The sequence below is a fragment of the Mauremys mutica genome, chromosome 13 (assembly GCF_020497125.1).
Source record: "Mauremys mutica isolate MM-2020 ecotype Southern chromosome 13, ASM2049712v1, whole genome shotgun sequence".
In the NCBI taxonomy this organism is placed as follows: Eukaryota; Metazoa; Chordata; order Testudines; family Geoemydidae; genus Mauremys; species Mauremys mutica.
Genome location: NC_059084.1, coordinates 32,948,497 through 32,972,768, shown reverse-complemented (window position 1 = coordinate 32,972,768; position 24,272 = coordinate 32,948,497). Strand labels below are relative to the sequence as shown.

Sequence of the window (24,272 nt, the reverse complement as noted above, 5' to 3'; positions counted from 1 at the left end):
AAAGTTTAGTATAGTTAGATTTAGTTTACTAGTTTTAGTTGTAGTTAGTATATAGTTACTCGGGGAAATTGGGGGGCTAACCCCTTCTTTTTCCCCCAACCCGGTGCGGGCCCATACCCAAGGCATCGGGCTTTAAGCCGTGCTCGGCCTGCCAGAAGCCGATGCCGGGTGGAGACCCTCACGATTCTTGCCTGCGGTGCTTAGGAGAGTCTCACCTTCCAGATAAGTGCCGCATTTGCAAGTCTTTCAAGCCGAGGACAAAAAAGGAGCGGGACTTTCGCTTGAAGCAGCTCCTAATGGAGTCGGCACTTAGCCCTGCGGCGCCGGCACCGGCCGCCCCGCAGTCAGCTTCGGTGCGGAGTGCGCCTGCGGTTCCAGCTTGTTCCGGTACCGAGGTCCAGCGAAGACAACAGCCGGCACCGGCTCCCCGGCACCATTCCCTTTCTCCGTCAGGGAAACGCCAGGCGGCACCGACCTCGTCCAAGAAGGTCTCTGCGCCTAGGCCTGCAACCCGACCTCCGGCACCGGCACCTCCGCCTCCGGCACCGACAGTGCAACAACCTAGCGCTGTACCGTTGACTCCGGCACCACAAGAGCCGTCGAGTCCGGTACCACCTTGCTCCCCGGTGCACACCGCGGTCGAGCTCGCTCTCCCATCGACGCCTGAGACTTTTTCGACAGCGAGAGGGCTTATTGCGTTGACGGAGCCAACGCATCCTCAACCCCCGGCGCCGCCGGTGCGGGTTATTAAATCAGTGGGCAAGCCGGCCATAATGAGGCCTCCCTCCCCTGACTGGCAAGACAGACGTTACTCCAGATCTCGGTCACGGAGACGTTCCCGTTCAGGCCGCTCCTGATCTCGGCACCGCTCGCAGTCCTGGTACCACTCTCCTTCGCGGTACCGGTTGTACTCGCGGAGACGCTCTTGGTCACCGGACAGGCGATATCGGCACCGATCCAGCTCTCGGTACCACTCTCGGTACCGCTCGTCCCGCAGCCGTTCTCACCGGCGGGACTCGAGATCCCGGTCGACCTCCCGGCACCAGCACGGTAGATGGTCCCGGTCTCGCTCCAGGCACCGTGAAGAGCGGCACCGCTCCCCGGCACCGTCCAGGGACAGAACGGCAGCGTTGGCGACTCAGTCGCACAGTGTCTCGGCACCGCCTTGGCCTTCGAGACAACCATCCGTCTCCTCCCGGGCCGATAGTGCAGCTGACCAGTGCACCGACCCTCAAGGCCAGGACCAAGGTCCTCCTCAATGGGCCTTCTGGACTCCGTGGGCATACCACGAGGCACAAGGAGCCGCTTTTGCTACCCAGCGCTCCAGGCCCTCCGACCACCGAGCGCCTGAGGCCACGGTCAGCAGGCCTCCTCCCACTGCCGTGGAAGAGGTGCCACTGCCGTGCGAGGATGCTGAGCCTCCTCCTGTTGAAGAGGCTATACAGCAGCTCTCTGAGCCTCCGCAGGACACTCTGGTCCCCGGCCTGTCCTCCTCTTCCTCCCCGGATGACGCGGTTGCAGGAACATCCGCCTCGGGCCCTCCTCCAATTGACCTTCGGGCCCATCAGGACTTGTTGCGGCGGGTGGCCCAGAATATAAACCTGCCGATAGGGGAGGTGGTGGAACACGACGACCCAGTCGTCAATATAATATCGGCGGATGCGCCTCTTCGAGTGGCCCTGCCATTTATCCGCACCATTCAGCGGACTGCGGATACCATATGGCAGTCATCGGCTTCCATCCCTCCGACCGCCCGGGGAGTGGAAAGGAAGTACATGGTCCCGTCCAAGGGCTATGAGTACCTCTACACTCACCCTGCTCCCTGCTCGTTGGTGGTCCAATCGGTCAACGACCGTGAATGCCATGGCCAACAAGCGCCGGCGCCTAAGTCAAAGGAGGCGCGGCGCATGGACCTTCTAGGCCGCAAGGTCTACTCAGCTGGTGGCCTTCAGTTACGGGTTGCCAATCAACTGGCCCTTCTGAGCAGATACACCTTTAACACCTTGGTGTCTCTGGCTAAGTTCACCGAGCTTGTGCCATAGGAATCTTGCCCGGAGTTCACAGCCCTCTTGGAGGAGGGTAAGAAAGCGTCCCGGTCAGCCCTCCAGGCCTCTCTGGACTCGGCAGATTCGGGAGCCAGGACCTTGGCCTCTGGGGTAACCATGAGGCGCATTTCGTGGCTTCAGGCCTCGACGCTCCCGCCTGAAGTACAGCAGACAATTCAGGACTTGCCTTTTGACGGTCAAGGTCTCTTCTCGGAGAAGACTGACCCAAGGCTGCAGACCCTTAAGGATGGTCGCACCACGATCCGTTCCCTGGGCATGCACACCCCGGTGACCCAGAGGAGGTCCTTCCGGCCCCAACCATACCGCCCTTACAACCAGCCCAGGCCGCGACCGGATAACAGGCACCGGGGCAGGGTAAACCGGCGGAGATAGTCGGGCAGTCAGGGGAACCAGTCCCAACCGCCCTTGAAACCTGCTTAAGGGTCTAAGCAGAACATTTGATGGGACGCCCGAGGACGGCCCACCAGTTTCGTTAGCGGATCCTTCCCCGTTATTTTTCAACCGTCTCTCCCAATTCCTACCGGCTTGGTCCCAGATTACATCAGACAGCTGGGTACTTCGCACGGTGGAATCTGGTTACCGCCTCCAGTTTGTTTCGCCCCCTCCCTCCCTCCCACCCTACCCGTCCCTCTTCAGGGACCCCTCTCACGAGCAATTCCTCTTGCAAGAGGTCGAGACTCTGTTGAGTTTGGGTGCCATAGAGGAGGTGCCAGAAGGCATGAGGGGCAGGGGTTTTTACTCCCGCTACTTCCTGATTCCCAAGGCAAAGGGAGGTCTGCGTCCAATCCTAGACCTCCGAGAGCTCAACAGATTTCTGATGAAGCTCAAGTTCCGCATGGTGACCCTGGGGACCATTATCCCCTCCCTGGATCCGGGAGACTGGTTTGCCGCCCTCGATATGAAGGACGCGTACTTCCATATCACCATTTACCCTCCTCATCAACGCTACCTTCGTTTTGTTGTCAACCACCAGCACTACCAGTTCACGGTGCTCCCCTTCGGCCTCTCCACGGCACCGAGGGTCTTCACCAAGTGCATGGCGGTGGTCGCCGCAGCCCTCCGCCGTCGTCGGATACATGTCTACCCGTATCTCGACGACTGGCTGGTCCGCGGTACGTCCCAGCAGCTCGTAACGCAGCAAATGTCCGTGGTCACAGGCCTTTTTCACAAGCTAGGCCTTATGATCAACACCGAGAAGTCTATCTTGACTCCAACGCAGAGGATAGAATTCATCGGCGCAGTCCTGGACTCCAATCTGGCCAGAGCCTGCCTCCCTCTGCTTCGGTACCAGTCCGTGGCTTCCATCATTCGAAGCCTGCAGTCCTTCCCGACAACAACGGTGCGCACCTGCCTCAGCCTCCTAGGCCACATGGCAGTGTGCACTTTCGTGACCCTGTATGTGAAGCTCCGGCTTCGCACCTTTCAAACTTGGCTAGCGTCTGTATACCGCCTGCACAGGGGCTCTATAGACACGGTGGTCACGATCCCGAGGTCGGCCCTCGACTCTCTCAACTGGTGGTTAGACCCAGAGGTGGTGTGTGCCGGAGTCCCATTCTGCCCTCCCCACCCCTCCATTACTCTGACCACAGACGCCTCGGCCATGGGGTGGGGTGCGCACCTCGGCAGCCTTCACACCCAGGGCCGCTGGTCACCCCGCGAGCTGACCCTGCATATCAACATCAGGGAACTGAGAGTGGTTCGCTTGGCCTGCCAAACTTTTCGCTCCCACCTCCAAGGTCGCTGCGTGTCTGTCTTCACAGACAACACGACAGCGATGTTCTACATAAACAAGCAGGGTGGGGCATGTTCCTCCCTGCTTTGCACGGAAGCAATGCGACTGTGGGACTTCTGCATAGCCCACTCCATACATTTAGTAGCATCGTTTGTCCCGGGAGTACAGAACACGCTGGCAGACCATCTCAGCAGGTCTTTCCTCTCCCACGAGTGGTCGATTCGTCCCGATGTTATCCACACAGTTTTCCAGAGGTGGGGCTTTCCCCAAATAGACCTATTTGCTTCCAGAGAGAACAGGAAATGCCACCGGTTCTGCTCTTACCAGGGACGCTCCCAGGGCTCCCTATCGGACTCTTTTCTCCTCCCGTGGATGGATCACCTGCTGTATGCCTTCCCTCCGTTCCCCCTCATACACCGGGTGCTGCTCAAGCTCCGGAGGGACAGGGCCCGCCTCATTCTCGTTGCTCCGGCGTGGCCGAGACAGCACTGGTAGACCCTGCTGTTCGACCTCTCAGTGGCGGATCCCATTCCCCTCCCGTTATGGCCGGACCTCATAACGCAGGACTTCGGCAGGCTTCGCCACCCGGACCTGCAGTCCCTCCACCTTACAGCTTGGCTCCTGCGTGGCTGACCCGAGTGGAGCGTGACTGTTCTGCTGCAGGAAAGCAGGAAACCTTCCACTCGGTTGACTTACCTCGCCAAGTGGAAGTGTTTCGCACACTGGTGCGATCAGAAAGATCTCAATCCTCTCCTGATGCCTATTCCCAAGATCTTGGACTATCTCTGGTCCCTCAAGGAGCAAGGCCTCGTGGTCTCCTCCTTGAAGGTGCACCTGGCGGCCATTTCCGCCTTTAGGCCCAGCATAGGGGAACGTTCCATCTTCTCTAATCAGATGGTTTCCCACTTCCTTAAGGGGCTAGAATGATTGTACCCACAGGTACGGCGCCCAACTCCTACCTGGGATTTGAACTTGGTCTTAGCCAAGCTTATGGGAGCCCCCTTTGAGCCCTTGGCCACGTGTTCCCTTCTCTATTTGTCCTGAAAAATGGCCTTCCTCGTCGCTATTACTTCAGCGAGACGAGTTTCTGAGCTTCGTGCCCTAACGGCTGACCCACCATATACCATCTTCCATAAGGACAAAGTGCAGCTTTGGCCACACCCCACCTTCCTGCCTAAGATGGTGTCGGCCTTTCATGTAAACCAGGATATCTTCCTCCCGGTTTTCTTCCCGAAGCCGCACGCATCACGTCGGGAACAACAGCTTCATAGCCTCGACGTACGTAGGGCCCTCACTTTCTATATAGACCGAACGAAACCCTTCCGGCGTTCGCCCCAGCTCTTTGTGGCGGTAGCAGATCGCATGAAGGGCATGCCAGTCCCTTCCCAGCGAATTTCGTCCTGGGTGACGTCATGTATCAGGACATGCTACAAGCTTGCTCAGGTTCAGGCTAGCCATCTCACCGCTCACTCTACAAGAGCACAAGCCTCTTCTGCTGCCTTCCTAGCCCATGTCCCCATTCAGGACATCTGTCGGGAGGCGACCTGGTCTTCCGTTCACACCTTTGCTTCCCACTACGCATTGGTGCAACAGTCCAGAGATGATGCAGCCTTTGGCTCAGCAGTCTTGCATTCTGCCACGTCTCACTTCGACCCCACCACCTAGGTAAGGCTTGGGAATCACCTAACTGGAATGCATATGAGCAATCACTCGAAGAAGAAAAGACGGTTACTCACCGTTGTAACTGTTGTTCTTCGAGATGTGTTGCTCATATCCATTCCAGACCTGCCCTCCTTCCCCACTGTCGGAGTAGCCGGCAAGAAGGAATTGAGGAGCGGACGGGTCGGCAGGGGTATATATCTAGCGCTATAGCGGCGCCACTCCAGGGGGTGCCCAGCCAACCCACCGAGTGTTGCTAGGGTAAAAATCTTCCGACGAGCGTGCACGCGGCGCGTGCACACCTAACTGGAATGGATATGAGCAACACATCTCGAAGAACAACAGTTACAACGGTGAGTAACCGTCTTTTACTGATGTCATGTGACACATTTTTCACTCTGTAATAACTTCCTCCAAAATGTTTCTGTTGGTCTGAATACTTCTTAGCTGAATTGTGAGGTTTGTTGCAACTAAATCCATTCGGCTATTTGTGCTGTTTTTGAGGGGAGACTATTTTTACACTTAAAAATTTTTCAGACCCTTGATCACAGATAGCTCAAGTATGAACACTGGAGCCTCACATTTCCTCTGAGGAATAGGTATTTGGTAATTTAACTGCAAAGTGAAAGTGATTAAAAATCCCACCATTCAAGTATACGCTGCAATTTCTATTCTGTTTTTAGTAAGGTGGGCAGTTCTGTGTGCTCTGTCTCAGATCACCCCACTGAAATGTAGTTGCGGAAGATACCATCACCCTAGGGAGGATTCTTCCCCTACTCCAATCTCAGACTTCCTCCCCATCTATGTTTAAGATGGAGTGGACAGTCCAGCAGGTCTGGCAGCTTCTTTCCCCTGGAAAGATATTTACGTGTCCCCAAGTAGCAGGCAAGCCCCCCAAGTAACACACTAGGGCCCAGCAAAGACTATCTGAAACACTTTGGTGAAAGGTAATGGGAAAGGGGCCACAGGGGAGAGCGGCTGGGATTGGAATGGTGGGGGAGTTCTCCAAGTGAATTCAAGCTTTACCAGCAAGTTGAGGTATCTGCAAAGGGTTGGGCAGGTGTAACGATGCGGTTCTGGCGGGACCCAACTGAAAGTGCCAATTCAGGGCCAATTGCTTAAACAGGGCAGTTACAGCCCTAGGCTGGGGTTTTTCCATCTCCAAGGCAAACCAAACCAGCCAGACAAAGAGGAATTTGGTCTCACCCCACTGGCTAACCACAAGTCACACAAGCAATTCCCTTAGACACTCCAGTCTCCCAGTATCACCACCAGTGCCACTCGTCCTGGGGATGAATGGTTATGAAAACCAACACCCCCAATAAAAGAAAAAGGTTCTCTCGATTCCAAAGAATCAAGCCCCAGACCCAGGTCAATATACACACCAGATCTTACCCACAAATCACGCTGTTGCCAATCCTTTAGAATCTAAAATCTAAAGGTTTATTCATAAAAAGGAAAAAGATAGAGATGAGAGCTAGAATTGGTTAAATGGAATCAATTACATACAGTAATGGCAAAGTTCTTAGTTCAGGCTTGTAGCAGTGATGGAGTAAACTGCAAGTTCAAATCAAGTCTCTAGAGCACATCCCCAGCTGGGATGGGTCATTCAGTCCTTTGTGTAGAGCTTCCATTTGTAGCAAAGTCCCTCCAGAGGTAAGAAGCAGGATTGAAGACAAGATGGCGATGAGGCATCAGCCTTTTATAGTCTTTTTCCAGGTGTAAGAACACCTCTTTGTTCTTACTGTGGAAAATTACAGCAAAATGCAGTCTGGAGTCACATGGGCAAGTTCCTGCATATTTTGCTGAGTTACAAGGCGTATCTGCCTTCTCTCAATGGGTCAGTTTTATAGCTGATGGTCCTTAATGGGCCATCAAGCAGGCTAGGCAGAGCTAACACCAACTTGTCTGGGATGTCACCCAGAAGCATAGCATAAGTCTGAAGTACAGACAATATAGAGCCAATATTCATAACTTCAACTCAAAAAATGACACATGCGTACAGACAGCATAATCATAACCAGCAACCCATAACCTGGTCTAAGATACTTTATATGACCCCCTTTACATAAGATTTTGTGCCACTACAGGACCTTGGTTGCAACCATGTTCTGTATGGTCCCAGATTATATCAATAACGTCACAGCAGGTTATTTAGCTTGGGTTTATCTGCCCAGGTGAAAATATGATTTATATGAGAGCTAGCTGAAGAGGATCCCTCTTGGACAGCAAAAGCCTTGTTTGCAGGAGGGATTGAAATGCAGGGGTGCAGTTTGGAGTCACCTTGAGGTTCTCAGCCACCACAATGCAGCCTCTTATGCCAGTCCCCTTCCACTCCTTGATTTTCACTTAATCTGCAGATGAAGTCTTCCTCCTAGATTCCTGCCTTGGTGATCTTCCTCTTGTTAATAGGCTTGTGGTTTCTCACTGGCTTGCTGCTTCCATACACCATCTCAGACCACAAAGAACCTGCCTTAATTCCCCTTGCTTGCTGGTTTCAGATTTGAGCATTGATGCCATGGATGTGGCAGGAGAGCAGCAGCTAGATGTGGAGCACAATCTCTTTAAACAACGTTTGGATAAAGATGGCAATCCTGTGACCCCGGAGGCCGAGAGACACGGTAGTACAACGTCCTGCTGCCTTCCTCTGTTGGATGCTCTAATGGCCTGACTGCCACTGGTCTTCCTCTGTTGCCTTCCATAGGAAATCCCTGGGACTGAAGTGTCAACCGAATGGTATTTGAACTCTGAGCAGAGAGTTCACAGCAGTGTAATGCTGTTGTCTCAAGTGCACTGGTGTGGGATGTGCAGAGATGGGTGCTCTTCAAGGATCTGCCCTGCTCGAGGCTATGACTGAGCCTGGTTTAAGGGTGTCTGTCACCCCATGCCATTTATTTCCTCCTTTTTTTGGTCTTTGGGATTTCATAGGACCTGGTCATTGCATAGCTGGAATACATTAGAGGCTACCCTCAGCTCTGGAGCTGACATGTCTGCACAGAAGCTGACAGCTATTCAGACTGCCTACACTAGTCTCTTTCCTCTAAAATGTATTCCCTTTGCTAACATTAGTACAGGGAGCACCAGTGTGGACAAGATGCTGGTGAGCTTCGACCATCATGCCCCGACTCTGCTCAGAGCAAGTCTACATGACATGGTGGCATTCTGTCTTACTGGAGTTCACACTTTTGATACTGTCAGTGAAGCTGCAGTGAAGTTAGCACTGGTGGGGAATCTTAGGGATCAAAAGGCTAATGTGGGTGTGGGCCCAGAGCTTTAACATAAATGCAGCGGGGGAGGAGTGATGTCTGCATCTCGTGACCAGAAGGGCACAGAGCTCATCCATGTTCATGAGCCACACTGACTGTCACACTCATGAGGTAACAAGATATACCAGCCAACTTACTGGATGATCACCAGTCTGCTGCATTGGATCCAACTTCTGGATCCCACATGCTTCCAAGGCAACTGGATCTGAGCAGCGTCCACATAGAGTTTCTAGTTCTGGTCTCCCGGGCACTCCCATGGTACAGACTTCCTCTCTTGTGCCCTCTTTGGGATGACAGGACTCTGCAGTCCAACTGCCTTTGGCCCCGAGACTTGTGCCAGACCTCACTCCCCAGCAGCTTGTGTATACCAGAACTCCAACTCACTGTGGACCTCTCTAGTTTATTGTTTAATTCTTCAGGGGCAATTAAAGTAAGGGATGTGTAAGAACTTCTTATCCACATCCAGAGTTTACTGTTACAAAGCACAAGAGTGTTACAGATTTAGGCAAAACAACAAATACCTGAACACAACCCCCACCCATCCCTTGTGAGACTGATCACGTCTCCAGTTTGGGTCTGTGGTCTGATCAAGTTCAGGGTTGGTGGGAGAATCCTGTCTCCCCTGCAGCAAGTTCCTTAACCTCTTGCACACCGAGCCCCTTCTGCTTACAAGCCAGTCTTGGTCATGAGTAAGGTTGCGAGTCTTTCCCAGAGGTCATGGATTCTGTGACTTTCTGGGACCTCCGTGACTACTGCAGCTCAGCAGCTGTTGTGGCTGACCCCAGGGCCACCCGAGCAGCTGGGGCGGCCCTGGGGCCAGCTGCACTGGCTGCTGCTTGGATGGCTCCAGACAGCTGGTCCTGCATTGCCCAGAGCAGAGGTCCGGGAGCAGCAGCAGCGGGGCCCCCAGGTGGCTTCCCCCTCCCCCCCAGCTGCAGCGACCACCAGAGGATCCCGTCCCCCCACCCCCAGAGCAGCAGTGTCTGCTGGAGCACCCCATCTCCCCAAGCACCTAAGATTTAGTTAGGGGTATTTTTAGTAGACGTCATGGACAGGTCACTGGCTGTGACTTTTTGTTTATTGCCCGTGACCCGTCCAAGACTTTTACTAATCATACCTGTGACTAAACCGGAGCCTTAGTTATGAGCCCCAGTATACACCTCCAAGCCCCAGCCATGCTGGGTTCACAGGCCCAACACTCTGGTTGCATAGAGGATGGTAACATGATTAAGAGTCATTAGCAAGCCAGTCATTCATGGGAATTGGTTGGATGACTCTTCCTGTGTTCACTGTCCCTGAGGTGGGAAACACCCCCTCCAGCTTGTTATACATCTCAACAAACTACATAAATGCCAGCACAACTGGCTCTACACTAGACACAGAGTGGAGTCAGATTAAAAAGGGGACGTTCTAATCCATAGTGCAGTGTGAGATCATAAGTGATACAAACCACAGTTAAATTCATAAGATGACACAGAGACATATTCATAAAACTGTCACTATTTGAAAGTCTTATTTTGTTTCAGAGCTGGGCAAAGAGGAGGAGAAAGTGTTTGATCCAGATTCCTTAGATGCTGATCGCTGTGAGAGCTGTTATGGAGCAGAGTCGGAGGACATCCGGTAAATGAAGGCTTCCCTGATCTCCTTACTTAGGGCGGGGGGTTGTATGCTGATCCTGATCTGACAGGAATGGGGTGTGTGCACATTCCTAACCTCCAGAATTGGAGGAGACGGTGGAATGACACATCTGTGGTGTTCTGACCTGTGTGGGGAAGTGGGGTTCGAGTGTGTGTTTCCCAAATATCCTGATTTGGACAGAGGTCAGGTGGGGGAGCCCACACTTGCATAACCTCCTGGTTTGTGACAGACCCCACGTACTTCTCTATTCTCCTGATGGGAGGTTGGGGAAAAGAGTATGTGTGTGTGTGCACATGCGAATGCACGATTCTTCTTCGAGTGATTGCTCCTATGCATTCCATTGTAGGTGTGCGTGCCGCGCGTGCACGGTTCTTCGGAACATTTTTACCCTAGCAACTCCGGCGGGCCGGCTGGCGCCCCCTGGAGTGGCACCGCCATGGCGGCTGATATATACCCCAGCCGGCCCGTCCGCTCCTCAGTTCCTTCTTTCCGCCCGTGACGGCTAGTAGGAACAGTGGAGTGCTCCCTTACCTCCACAGCCCTAGCGTTTCTCCGTAGTTTAGTGTATATAGTTGTTAGTATTTTGTTAAAGTTTCTTGTTATAGTTGTTTAGTTAGTTGTATAGTGTAATAGTTAGGGAATTAGAGGGGTTAGCCCTCTTCTTCCGCCCCGGTGCGGGCTTATGCCCGGAGCACTGGGATTCAAGCCCTGCGTGGCTTGCCAGCGGCTGATGCCAGTGAGTGACCCGCACGACTCCTGCCTCCGCTGCCTCGGAGAGTCGCACAGGACAGATAAGTGCCCGATTTGTGTGGCTTTTAAGCCTCGGACGAGGAAGGAGCGGGACTCTCGTTTAAAACAGCTCCTTATGGAGTCGGCTCTCCAACCTCCGGCACCAGCTCCTTCGGCACCGAAACCGGCCTCCGTGAGCAGCGCACCGGCAGCACCGAGCCGCTCCGGTACCGACACGTCTCGGCACCCTGCTCCGAAGACCCGGCACCGCTCGCTCTCCCCGAGGAAGAAGCAAAAGGTGCCGAAGACGGCCACTGCAAAACAGCAGCAGAAGCCGTTAGTCCAGCCGCCACCGACCAAAACGGTACAGGCTGAGACAGTGCACAAGAAGTGCACCGGGCCGTCGACTCCGGCGCCGCAAGGGCCGTCGAGTCCGGCACCGCCCAGCTCCCCGGTGCCGACCGAGGAGGAGCTGAGGCTCCCGTCCACGCCGGAGGCGTTCGCGACGGCGAGGGAGCTGATCGACCTCACGGCCGATACGGGCCATCAGCTTCCAGCACCGCCGGTGCGGACAGTGAAGTCCATCGGAAAGCCACTGATGATGCGCCCTCCGTCTCCTGGCGGCCGAGGTGATCGGAGCACCATGATCCGCTCTCGCTCCCGTTCTCCCTCTAGACGGCGGTCGCCAACGCACCGGGGCCGAGCCGCACGACGGTCAACGTCGAGACGCCGCTCCCCATCTCGTCACCGGTCGCAGTCCCGGTACCGCTCGCAATCGCGGTACCGGTCGCACTCCCGGCGGCGCTCTAGGTCCCGGTCACCAAGTCGCCGGCACCGCACCAGGTCCGGCTCCAGGCATCGCGGGCGATATCGAGACTCTCGCAGCCGCTCACGGCGACGTCGCTCCCGATCCAGGTCTGACTCCCGGCGCCGCCGGTCGAGCTCCCGGCACCACGCTTCGCGCAGATCCCGTTCGCCCATCAGACCGCATGACGACCGGCACCGTCCGTCGGCACCGGAGCGACAGTTTACTCCGGCACCGGACGTCCGCCCGGGAACCGCAACGGCTCCTCCCTGGCCTTCGAGGGAGCCCTCAGTTGCTTCTCCTGAGGGCAGCGCGGTAGACTTCAGAGCGGGGTCTCTGCCGCAGGACCATGGACCCCAGCAGTGGGGATTTTGGGTGCCCTGGGCCCAACATGAGCAGGGACCTCCCCTCCCTCCGAGACAGCCTGGCTCGGCGCGCTCGGTGCCGGTGACCACTGTCAGCAGGCCACCCCCATCTCCAACACCACAGACCGCCACTCACGGCACGCCGTTGGGGCAGGAGACACTGGCACCTGATCGCCCAGAGGCAGAGCAGGCACCTGAAGAGGTGCTTCCAGGTCAATCCTCGTCCTCCTCTCCCGACGAGGCTGTGGCAGGGGCGTCACCATTGGAACCCCCGCCTATTGACCTGAAGGCGCACCAGGACCTTCTGCGGAGGGTAGCGAAAGCCATCAACCTACCCGTCGAAGAGGTCCAGGAGGTGGATGACCCCATCATGGATGTCGTGGGAGCAGACGCCCCCGTGAGAGTGGCGTTACCATTCATCCGCACAATCCAGCGGAACAATGCCGCCATTTGGCAGTCGCCATCCTCCGTCCCTCCCACGGCACGCGGCGTGGAGAGGAAATATTCCGTACCACCTAAAGGGTACGAATACCTTTATGTGCACCCCACACCGGACTCCTTAGTAGTACAGTCCGTGAACGACCGGGAGCGTAATGGACAGCCGGCAGCTGCGCCCAAGTCTAAGGAGTCCAAACGCATGGACTTGCTCGGACGCAAGATTTACTCGGCGGGCGGCCTCCAACTCCGCATCGCGAATCAAATGGCCTTGCTATCCCGGTATACGTTTAACATCCTGGGATGCCTGGGGAAATTCGCGGAGCTGACCCCACAAGACTTCCGCCGAGAATTCTCGGCCCTCCTAGAAGAGGGCAAGCTGGCCTCCAGGACCTTGATTAAAGCAGCGGTCGACTCAGCGGACTCGGGGGCCAGGACGGTGGCGTCCGGGGTAACCATGCGACGCATTGCGTGGCTGCAGTCGTCCACTTTGCCGCCGGAGGTGCAATATACCCTCCAGGACCTCCCCTTTGAAATGCAGGGCCTGTTTTCTGAGAAAACTGACACCAGAATTCAGACCCTGAAGGACGGACGAGTGGCAATCCGCACTTTGGGGATGCATACACCGGCCACTCAGAGGCGTCCCTTCCGGCAACAACCCTATCGGCCCGGGCCGCAAGCCAGATCTCGGCCATTTAATAACCGCAGGGCCCCATTCCGCCGCAGACCATCGGGCGGGCGGCGTAACCAGTCCCAAGGCTCGTCCAAGGCCCCTCAAGGCCCCAATCCGGCCTTTTGATGGGACGCCCGAGGACGGCGCACCACTCTCACCCCAGGATCCATCCCCTTTGTTTTCAAGTCATCTTTCCCGCTTCCTTCAGGCGTGGTGTTCTGTAACATCAGACAGCTGGGTGCTCAACACCATTCAGCACGGCTACCGCCTACAGTTTATTTCGCCCCCTCCCTCCCACCCACCTTCCCCGTCCCTCTTCAGGGACCCCTCTCACGAGCAAGTCCTCTTACAGGAGGTCCAGTCTCTGTTGAGCGTGGGTGCCATCGAGGAGGTGCCCCCCTGCAGGCGGGGCAGGGGATTCTACTCCAGGTATTTTCTCATCCCCAAGGCGAAAGGAGGTCTTCGTCCCATCTTAGACCTCAGGAAGCTGAACAAGTAACTCTGCAAACTCAAGTTTCGGATGGTAACCTTGGGGACCATTATCCCTTCCTTGGATCCGGGAGACTGGTTTGCCGCCCTCGACATGAAGGATGCTTACTTTCATGTGGCAATTTACCCCCCTCACAGACGCTACCTGCGCTTTATGGTCAACGAGACCCACTACCAGTTTGCGGTGTTACCCTTCGGCCTCTCCACCGCACCGAGGGTATTCACCAAATGCATGGCGGTCGTGGCCGCAGCCCTCCGTCGTCGTCGAATTCATGTGTACCCATATCTCGACGACTGGCTGATTCGTGGTCGTACCCAAGACCTGGTAGCAGCTCAGGTGTCCGAGATACTGCATCTGTTTCGGTCCCTTGGCCTGCTTGTCAACGCCGACAAGTCCCACTTAGTTCCGACTCAAAGAGTGGAATTCATAGGAGCCGTCCTCGACTCCACTCTGGCCAGAGCCTGCCTCCCTCGGGCTCGACACGAGACGTTGGCCTCCCTGATACGGTCACTGCAGGCCTTTCCAACGACAACAGTGCGGTGCTGCCTACGTCTCCTAGGTCACATGGCAGCGTGTACGTTTGTGACCGCACACGCAAGGCTGCGACTTCGCCAGTTCCAAATGTGGCTGGCATCGGTGTACCGCCCTCAGCGTGACCCACTGGATATGGTGGTGGTGGTGCCGAGTCCCGCTCTCCAGTCGCTCACCTGGTGGCTGGATCCGGAGACAGTCTGCGCAGGGGTTCCGTTCCGCCCTCCTCGGCCGTCGATCACCCTGACCACGGACGCGTCGGCGCTTGGATGGGGGGCTCACATGGGAGACCTGCACACCCAGGGCCTCTGGTCAGCCCAGGAGCTCTCCCTCCATATCAACGTCCGGGAGTTGAGAGCGATCCGTCTGGCGTGTCTTGCCTTTCTGTCTCACCTTCAGGACCGCTGTGTAGCGGTGTACACGGACAACACCACAGCCATGTTCTATGTCAACAAGCAGGGCGGAGCTCGATCCTCCCCGCTTTGCAAGGAGGCGATGCTCCTCTGGGACCTTTGTGTGACCCACTCGATTCGCCTCGAAGCGTTTTTTCTGCCGGGGGTGCAGAACACGTTGGCCGACCATCTGAGCAGGTCCTTCGCCTCCCACGAGTGGTCCCTTCGCCCAGATGTGGCTTACACAATCTTCCAGAGGTGGGGGTTTCCCCAGGTAGACCTCTTCGCCTCCCGGGCCAACAGGAAGTGCCACAGGTTCTACTCCTTCCAAGGTCAAGCTCCAGGCTCCCTCTCGGATGCGTTTCTCCTGCCGTGGACAGAGTCCCTCCTTTACGCGTTCCCTCCGTTCCCGCTCGTCCACCGAGTGCTGCTCAAGCTTCGGAGGGACAGGGCTCGCGTAATACTCGTCGCTCCGGCCTGGCCGAGACAACATTGGTACACCATGCTGCTCGAGCTGTCGGTTCGGGATCCCATTCCCCTCCCGCTATGGCCGGACCTCATCACTCAGGACCTCGGCAGGCTTTGTCACCCGAACCTGCAGTCGCTGCATCTTACAGCTTGGTTCCTGAGTGGTTGACCGACACAGAGAGAGGATGTTCGGCGGCGGTGCAGCAAGTTCTGCTGGAAAGCAGAAAGCCTTCCACGCGCTATACTTACCTCGCGAAGTGGAAACGCTTTGCGCTATGGTGTGACCAGCAAAGTCTTAACCCCTTCTCGGCCCCCATCCAGACCGTCCTCGATTACCTCTGGTACCTGAAAGGTCAGGGTCTCGCGATCTCGTCCCTCAGGGTACACCTGGCAGCGCTGTCAGCCTTTCGACCCGCTATAGGAGGTCGCTCCGTCTTCTCCAACCCAATGGTTGCCCGCTTCCTTAAAGGGTTAGACTGGCTCTACCCTCAGGTGCGTCCTCCTGCTCCGACTTGGGATCTGAACCTGGTTCTCGCCCAGATGATGGGCCCGCCCTTCGAGCCCTTAGCCACGTGCTCTCTGCTCCATCTCACCTGCAAGACAGCCTTTCTCATGGCAATCACATCCGCCAGGCGAGTCTCGGAACTCCGCGCCCTGACGGCGGGTCCCCCGTATACCGTCTTCCACGGGGACAAAGTGCAGCTTCGACCGCACCCGGCCTTCCTCCCCAAGGTGGTCTCGGCCTTTCACCTCAACCAGGAGATCTTCTTCCCGGTCTTTTTTCCGAAGCCGCACGCCTCACCTCGTGAGCAGCAGCTCCACACCCTGGACGTCCGCAGGGCCCTCGCTTTCTACATTGACCAGACGAAGCCCTTCCGGCGTTCGACCCAGCTGTTTGTAGCGATCGCAGACCGCATGAAAGGCGAGCCTGTATCTTCCCAGTGGATTTCCTCCTGGGTGACGGCCTGCATACGAACATGCTACGAGCTTGCTCGCGTCCCCCCGTGCCGACTCACTGCGCACTTGACCAGGGCGCACGCCTCGTCGGCCGCCTTCCTGGCCCATGTTCCCATCCAGGACATCTGTCGAGCGGCCACCTGGTCTTCTGTCCACACCTTCGCCTCCCACTACGCGTTGGTGCAGCAGTCTCGAGACGACGCAGCCTTCGGCTCTGCGGTATTACAATCCGCCACGTCTCATTCCGACCCCACCGCCTAGGTAAGGCTTGGGAATCACCTACAATGGAATGCATAGGAGCAATCACTCGAAGAAGAAAAGACGGTTACTCACCTGTAGTAACTGGTGTTCTTCGAGATGTGTTGCTCCTATCCATTCCAGACCCGCCCTCCTTCCCCACTGTCGGAATAGCCGGCAAGAAGGAACTGAGGAGCGGACGGGCCGGCTGGGGTATATATCAGCCGCCATGGCGGCGCCACTCCAGGGGGCGCCAGCCGGCCCGCCGGAGTTGCTAGGGTAAAAATGTTCCGAAGAACCGTGCACGCGCGGCGCGCACACCTACAATGGAATGGATAGGAGCAACACATCTCGAAGAACACCAGTTACTACAGGTGAGTAACCGTCTTTTTTCTGGTCTCCTGATCTCAGAGAGTGAAGTGGGGGACCTGTTCCATATCTTCTCAGCAGCATTTGCCCCAGATGTTGAATGAATCCATACTGTGTGGGAGTTCTCCTTCAAGAATTCCCATATGGATCTACAGTTTTGGGCTAAGCATGTGAGCTTGGATCAGACTGGAAAGAAATGTCCCTTGGGGTCTCTCCCCTTAGGTGGGGCTCTCAGGGTATAAAAGGAAAAGTGTCCCCCATTAGCTGTGAGCACACTCAGGGCTAGTTCATCATGTTTACCTGCGCTCTGTGTGTGGGGCAAACTGGTGATACATTGCTCTCCCCATCTCCTTGCATGCTCCTGCAACAACAGATCAGAATCTGGCCCACAGGGTCTTGGATTCTTTCTCCTCCCCTGTTTTTAATTTTCTGGGCTTAGAATAATCCATCGGGTTGCAGCGCCTGCCTGGAGATGCTCTCTCCTGGGGCATGGGGGATTCAGCCCTCCAGCCTCCTCTTCTCAGGTAACAAAAATGTCAAAAGAATAAAGAAACCACAGTCCTGTGTCCAGAGTCCACCCTGGTCTCCCCCTTGATGCAGGGGAGTGAAGGGGGTTTCTCTTGGCCTGAGACCTGTAAACTAGTGGGGGTGCACTGCAGGAGTGAATTGTTTATTCATGGGGGGAGACTCCAAGCCAGTAAGATGAGGTGCATTAACAGACCTGTTTATGGGACTTCTCTGGCTGGTTAAAAAGTGATATCACTTTCTAAAGAGAGTCTGGTCCATTGGGAAGATCCTCAGAGCTCTGTTGTGAATGCAGAGGTTCTCTGATGGCTGTCAGCTTCAGGAAGGTAGTGACTCAAAGCTGCTCAGCTAGGTGGATGGACACCTTCAGTTCTGGGAATTTAGTCTTCCCTTGACCCAGAGACCATCAGCTGAGAGAAACTAGTAGCCCCAGTATGAAGGAGAATTCGCTTCTATGTCCTCTGCAGAGAGATTGTTCCACATTTTGTGGTCTCTGCTCTTGATTTTTGTTTCTCCTCCATTCAGGGTGAGTGAGATGGTGCCTGTACTTTTGCAGGTGCTGTAATTCCTGTGATGATGTGAGAGAAGCATACAGGCGGCGTGGCTGGGCCTTCAAGAACCCTGACACTATAGAACAATGCAAGAGAGAAGGGTTCAGCCAGAAAATGCAGGAGCAGAAGAATGAGGGCTGCCAAGTGTATGGATTCTTGGAGGTCAATAAGGTGAGAGAGAGCTTCCCTTGAATGCTCAGCTGTGCCAGGCACCTGAAATCACCCCATTGTTAGTGACCAGGAAAGGGCAGAGGTTGGGAATTCCCCTCCTTCCCCCACTTTGCACGATGTCTCCACAGTTCTGTGGTGCTGGGACTTAGGCCCTTTGGGCATTGTTAGGTGCTCAGTGCTGAGTGCAGCAGAAGAGCCTAAATAAAACAGCAGTTAGTTTTGCAAACTGGAGAAAGAGAAGCAATACAAAGGAATGGCCTTGTGTGTTTTGTTGGCTAGACCTTTCAGAACATGTGGGGATAGAGAGGCTGGTGGATTTTTAACCAATGGCCACTAGCTCTATATCAGGGGTGGGCAAACTATGGCCCAGGGGCCCTCCAGACATTTTAATCCGGCCCTCAAACTCCCTCTGGGGAGCAGGGTCCGGGGCTTGCCCCGCTCTGGCGCTCCAATCAGGGAATGGGGTTTGGGACTTGCCCCGCTCCACACGGCTCCCAGAAGCAGCAGCATGTTCCCCCGTCTAGCTCCTACACATAGGGGCAGCCAGGGGGTCCACACGCTGCCCCCGCAGCCCCCATTGGCTGGGAACTGCGGCCAATGGGAGCTGCAGGGGCAGTGCCTGTGGACAGGGCAGCGTGCAGTCACCTGGCCATGCCTCCATGTAGGAGCCGGAGTGGGAACATGCTGCTGCTTCTGGGAGCTGCTTGAGGTAGGCTCCATCCAGAGCCTGCACCCCTGACCCCCTCCTGTGCCCCAACCCCATTCCCCAGCCCTGATCCCCTTCCTGCCCTCCGAACCCATCCCAGCCCAGACCAACTTCCCGCACCCCAACCCCCAATTTCGTGAGCATTAATGGCCCACCATACAATATCCATACCCAGATGTGGCCCTTGCGCCAAGAAGCTTGCCCACCCCTGCTCTGTATGCTAACCAATTGCTGAAAGGCCCAGTACAGAACACACATGGCAGGGTCTTGCTGACTCTGATTTTAGTTAGCCTTTGTCTACAAAGGAAGGTTGGGATGTTCCAAGGGCCCTAAGGGAATTAGGTGTCCAATTGCTATAGAAAGTATGTGGAACTGGTGCCTAACTCCCTTAGGCCCCTTTTAAACATCCCAGGCTGAACTTTTAGTTATCTTTATTGTTTGTTCAGTGATTTATTGTCGCATTCAGCATCACTCTGGGAATATATGTTCCCCTTTAGGACCAACAGTGTTACTCCACTTTATTTTCCTTCCTCATCTTCCTTTTCTGTTTTTCTTCCCCCTTCCTAGGGGTCTCCTCTCATCTTCCCTGCAGCAACTTTCAGTTCTACTCCTGTGGACTTCACTCTTACGCCCTCCCCATTATTGTATCTGCTAAAAACGATCAGCAATGAAATAGTTAATGTTGACATTAACATACGGTCTTTCCTGTTGACACCCCAGTGAGATTAAGGTGGATGGTGAAATTCACATCTCTCAGAGACATTGTTTCAGGCTGGCTGCATGTGCATTGGTTACATTTTGTTCCCATTTAAAAAATTACCTTCATAAGCAGGAAAGGTTGAAATATATATACACCTCTACCCCGATATAACGTGACCCGTTAGAACGCGGGTTCGCCTACAACAGTAAAGCTCTGACATGCTGCTCTGAGCAGCGTGTTAAGGGTGTCGGGCCAGGCTGGGGCTGAGGGGTTTGATAAGGAGCAGAGGGTCTTGGGGGCAGTCAGGGGCTCCCGCCCCCAGGGTCTGGGGGGCAGGAGCTGTGGGAGGGTACTTTTGGGGGCCCTGCAGTCCCAGAATGGCCCGGGGGATTAGCGGGGGGCTGGGAGCAGCCCACTCTGCTTCCCTCGCCCCAGCCCCAGCTGTTCCACTCTGGGGAGGAGGTTTGGGGGAAGGGATCCACCCCCGCACTCACCAGCAGTGGCAGAAGTGGAGCAGCCCGGCCCCAGCCTGCTCCACTCCGCCAGCTCCCAGATGCAGCACTCCGCTTCCCGCCGCTGGTGAGTGCGGAGGGCATCCTTTCCCCAACCTCCCTGCACTCACCGGCAGTGGGAAGCGGAGTGCCGCGGCTGGGAGGTGGCAGAGTGGAGCGCGCTGGGGCCATGTCTGTGTCGCTCCGCTTTCTGCTGCCGGTGAGTGCAGAGGGCGTCCTTTCCCCAACCTCCCCGCACTCACGGAGCAGCCCAGCCCCAGCCAGCTCCACTCCGCCAGCTCCCAGCTGTGGCGCTCCACTTCCCGCCGCAGGTGAGTGCAGGACCTTTCCCCAGCTGCCCCCCTGCAACACGGCTGGGGTTGGGGCAAGGAAAGCGGAGCAGACTGGGGCCGCGTCACTCTGCTTCCCGCTGCAGGTGAGTGCGGGGGGGCATTCTTTCCCCAACCTCTCTGCACTCACCGACGGCGGGAAGCGGAGTGCCGTGGCTGGGAGCTGGCGGGGTGGAGCGGACTGGGGCCGGGCTGCTCCACTTCCCACCGCTGCCGATGAGTGCCTGTCAGGGGGTGGGGATGGGTGGATAGGGGTCGGAGCAGTCAGAGGACAAGGGGGTTGGGTAGGGGGTGGGATCCTGGGGGTGATTAGGGATGGGGGTCTCTGGAGGGGGCGGTCAGGGAACAAGGAACGGGGGCGGGGGGCAAAGCAAGTTTGATATAACGCGGTCTCATCTATAACACGGTGAGATTTTTTGTCTCCTGAGGACCGCATTATATCGGGGTAGAGGTGTATTTTAAATGAGAACTTAGATTCTGCACAATCTGTGTAGGCTCCCCCTACACATCAGAAATGGTCTGTGAGCCAGGTGTCTGACATCTCTGCTCTACGAATTCCTGAAAAGTACTGATTGTTTTATTTGGAAAAAGGTTCTTTGGGGAGTAGCTGGTTCACTTGTGACTGTTTCAGCAGGTAAGTAACATGGGAGGAGGAAATCACCTTTGAAAAGGGGGCAGCAAGTGTTAATGCTTCACTTTGTTATGTAGAATGGGGCCTTTTAATGAAAGATGCCTGTTTCCTACAGGTAGCTGGAAACTTTCACTTTGCACCTGGAAAAAGCTTTCAGCAGTCTCATGTCCATGGTAAAGTATTTGGGTTTTTTTTCCCTGTGGCCTCCTGACTTCCTGGCATGTCTGCTTTTCTCTTTGAACATTTCCCTCTGATTTCCATGTCGTTAACCATGATGGGTAAAGTTGTCTGAAGTAGCACTGCCAGGGCGGGGAGGAATTGGCAGAAGTGCCAGGGTAGGAGAAGAGAACCATCGGGAGCAAGTGAAGAAATGTTGGGTTGAGGAAGAACTGGGAGGAAGTGGGACGAAGGAGGAGCCTTGACTATCTATACAACCAGCCTGTCCCATCTCATTAAGCAACACTGTTCTGCTATAAACAGCTCTGTCAGCGTGTTGAGTCCAAAAGTGTTACATGGAGAATTTTAAAGTAATTCAAGTGATTTTTATACAGAAGTTAGGCAAGTTAGTATTTCTGGGGTAACAGAGTGTTTTAATTTATGCCTTAAAATATATATTCTCAAGAACCTTTTAAAATAGATTTAAGATTGGAAGTATTTATGTAACTTAATAGTATGTTGCAGTTCCAGAAACATAAATGTTTGAAACTCCAGGTGTTCAGAGTTACGTTTTGACAAAGATTTTTAACTCTGCCCTTGTAATCGGCTGCACCATGTAACAACCCATCATGTAACATATACAGACCCATATTTACAGCTTTATAATAAATAGTTACATTAATGAGGCGTGCCTTAAATGCCTTTTTCAACTCTTCTGTGTACTAGATATATGAGCGTAGACTAGCTAGCCCACTTTCAAGAGTGAGACACTCCTCCAGTCTGTGGCTCTGTACAGTGGATGAGTTCAGCATAACTATCTTATTGTATGTGATTGGTGAGGTCTTGGACCCACATCAGGATCATGAATATGATAATAGTGGCTCTAGTCTGTGTAGAGAGGGTGGAAGGGATAGAACGGTCTTGTAGAATGGTGGATAGTGCTGTGTAGTTACTATAGCTTGTGTTGGAGAAAAACAGAGTTCTCACTCTCAGGTTGGGTGCAGCAAGTCAGATACTTTATTATCTCTAGCAATTGCATGGCGGGAGAGAGCTAAACAGGTCTCTCTCTAGGTAAACAATTACAGCAAGCATTTATACCTTTTGTTACATATAATAATGGGCGAAAGCTGCATTTTGTTTATACATATGTCGTCCTGGTATCTTATTTTTCTCACCAGTTTAGACTATAGTCTACATTCTATACTTATCTAACACAAGGTCATAACAACTTCTCATACAGTTCTTTCCCACTGCCTCACACAATCCTCGCTTCTACAAATCTCACATTATTAGGGTTACAGCTAGCCTACTCTTTGCATTGAAATCCCCTTCACAGCCCCGTCCATTCTTTCTCTACTTCCACACCTGGATGCAGAGGGTAAGTTTTATGAAAATATGCTTTTCACTGTAATAGGAAGGTCAGGGAGGAGTTAAACTATTCAGTTCCACACAATGCTTCATGTATGCACGCACACACCTTTCACCTTTGAGGAATTCCTTCAAATGAAAAATTGTTGAAGGAGAAGGGATTTGGTTGCAATAGAATAGAAATACTTTCAACCTGTTTAAAGAGGATTCTTGTTTTTTCTTGGTCCAAAAAAAGAAAGGGGAGCCTATCTGAAAAGACTCAACTAGCCTATCGGAGCTCAGATTCCACATGGAATCCTCTTCCTGAGTTCTCAGGATTGGTTCAAATACTTGGCTTTTGAGATAAGTACTTCCACACCTCAATAATGCAGCTGCACTAGAGTTACCTCAGGTTCAGACTGAGGGACAGTCTTCAAAACAAGATGCTAGCTGCAGACCCCAGAGTTTTCACCAGATTTCTGGCATTGGTGGCTGTATTCACTACACTGTGTTTTTCAACCTACCCAAATTTTGACAGTCATAGGAGCAATGTTAGATATAAGTGCTGCTTCAGTTTTCCTCCCTCCACTCCACTTCTTAGAGCTTCCTGGTAGCAGTATTGTAGCTGAAAGATCAGGATCCCAGAGCTGATGATGTACAGATATTCATTGACAATTGCATGACTTCAAATGCGACTGCTCCAGACATGGTTAAACAGCCATTACTTGGCTGGTCTCAGTGTGGTGGTCAGGCTTCCTCAGCCAGTTCAGGAGGTATTAGGTGGTGGTCAGTTTCACAAAATGTCCTGCAGAATGTCACATGCTCTGCTTTCTCAGTCTTTGGGAGAAGTGCTTTTATTTCAGGATAGGGAGCTGCCATAGGTCATCTCACTACATAAAGCCTATGAAAGCCAAAAGAAGCCAGGTACTAGCACTTGGGGCAATTCATATACCACTCACAGCTTTCACCTGTGATCCTGTACAGGCTAGTGGATACTTGGAACCCAAGTTAAACAAATTTTTGATAGGTTCTATCAGAAAACTGACTTTTCTACATAAAGAGATCAAATTAATTTTTAGATTTTAAGGCCAGAAGGAACCATTGTTTACGCTTTTATGCCTTTTCTATAATAGCTTGAGAGAGAGGACTCTACCCTCATAGGAAGGTAGTAAGCTAAATTCTACTGTTATTATTAACTATTAAAAACAAGAAATAAACAGTGTAGGTCTTATCACAACACAGTGCTATTCTGTGGTCATGTGCAAGGCTGGAAGCAGGCTGATGGAGCACTTTAGTCTTCTCCATATTGAGAGTCCTAGGCTTCAGTAAGCTTGTGCAAAAAAATCCAATGTGGACTTAAGGCCATTCTCGGTGTGCGTGAGGATGGCACAGTCATTAGCATACTGAAGATCAGTAGTGGATGCCCTGAAGACTTTAGACTTCGAGCAGAGACGTAGAAAATTAAAAAAAAAAAACGCCCATCAGCATGACCCACCACAAATCACCATTGAGGGACAGACTTTGGAGATAGTCGAGCATTTCTGCTACCTTGGTAGCCAACCTTCTCAAAATGCATAAATCAACAATGAGATCCAACACAGGATCCAGTGCCAAATGCTTCCTTTGGGAAATTGGTCAGACATGTTTTCACGGACTGTGACCTATAGCAGGACACCAAGATCCAGATCTATAAGACAATTGTTATTCCTACACTCCTTTATGGATGTGAAACCTGGGTGACTATCAACAGCATCTCAAGAGTCTGGAGAGGTACCACCAATGATGCCTCCAGAAGATCCTTCACATCAAGTGGGAAAATCACTACACTAATG

General features: G+C 53.8%; 1 protein-coding gene across 2 annotated transcripts in view; it reads left to right on the top strand.

The window, feature by feature from the left end:
• Positions 1 to 24,272, top strand: part of ERGIC3 (ERGIC and golgi 3) — a 68,498-nt gene that overhangs the window by 13,272 nt on the left and 30,954 nt on the right. For both annotated transcript variants that reach the window (XM_044985467.1, XM_044985466.1), the window contains exons 4-7: positions 7,959 to 8,078; positions 10,250 to 10,343; positions 17,894 to 18,059; positions 21,053 to 21,110. In XM_044985467.1, the coding sequence (XP_044841402.1) occupies positions 7,959 to 8,078; positions 10,250 to 10,343; positions 17,894 to 18,059; positions 21,053 to 21,110 (438 nt within the window). The remainder of the gene's footprint in view (positions 1 to 7,958; positions 8,079 to 10,249; positions 10,344 to 17,893; positions 18,060 to 21,052; positions 21,111 to 24,272) is intronic.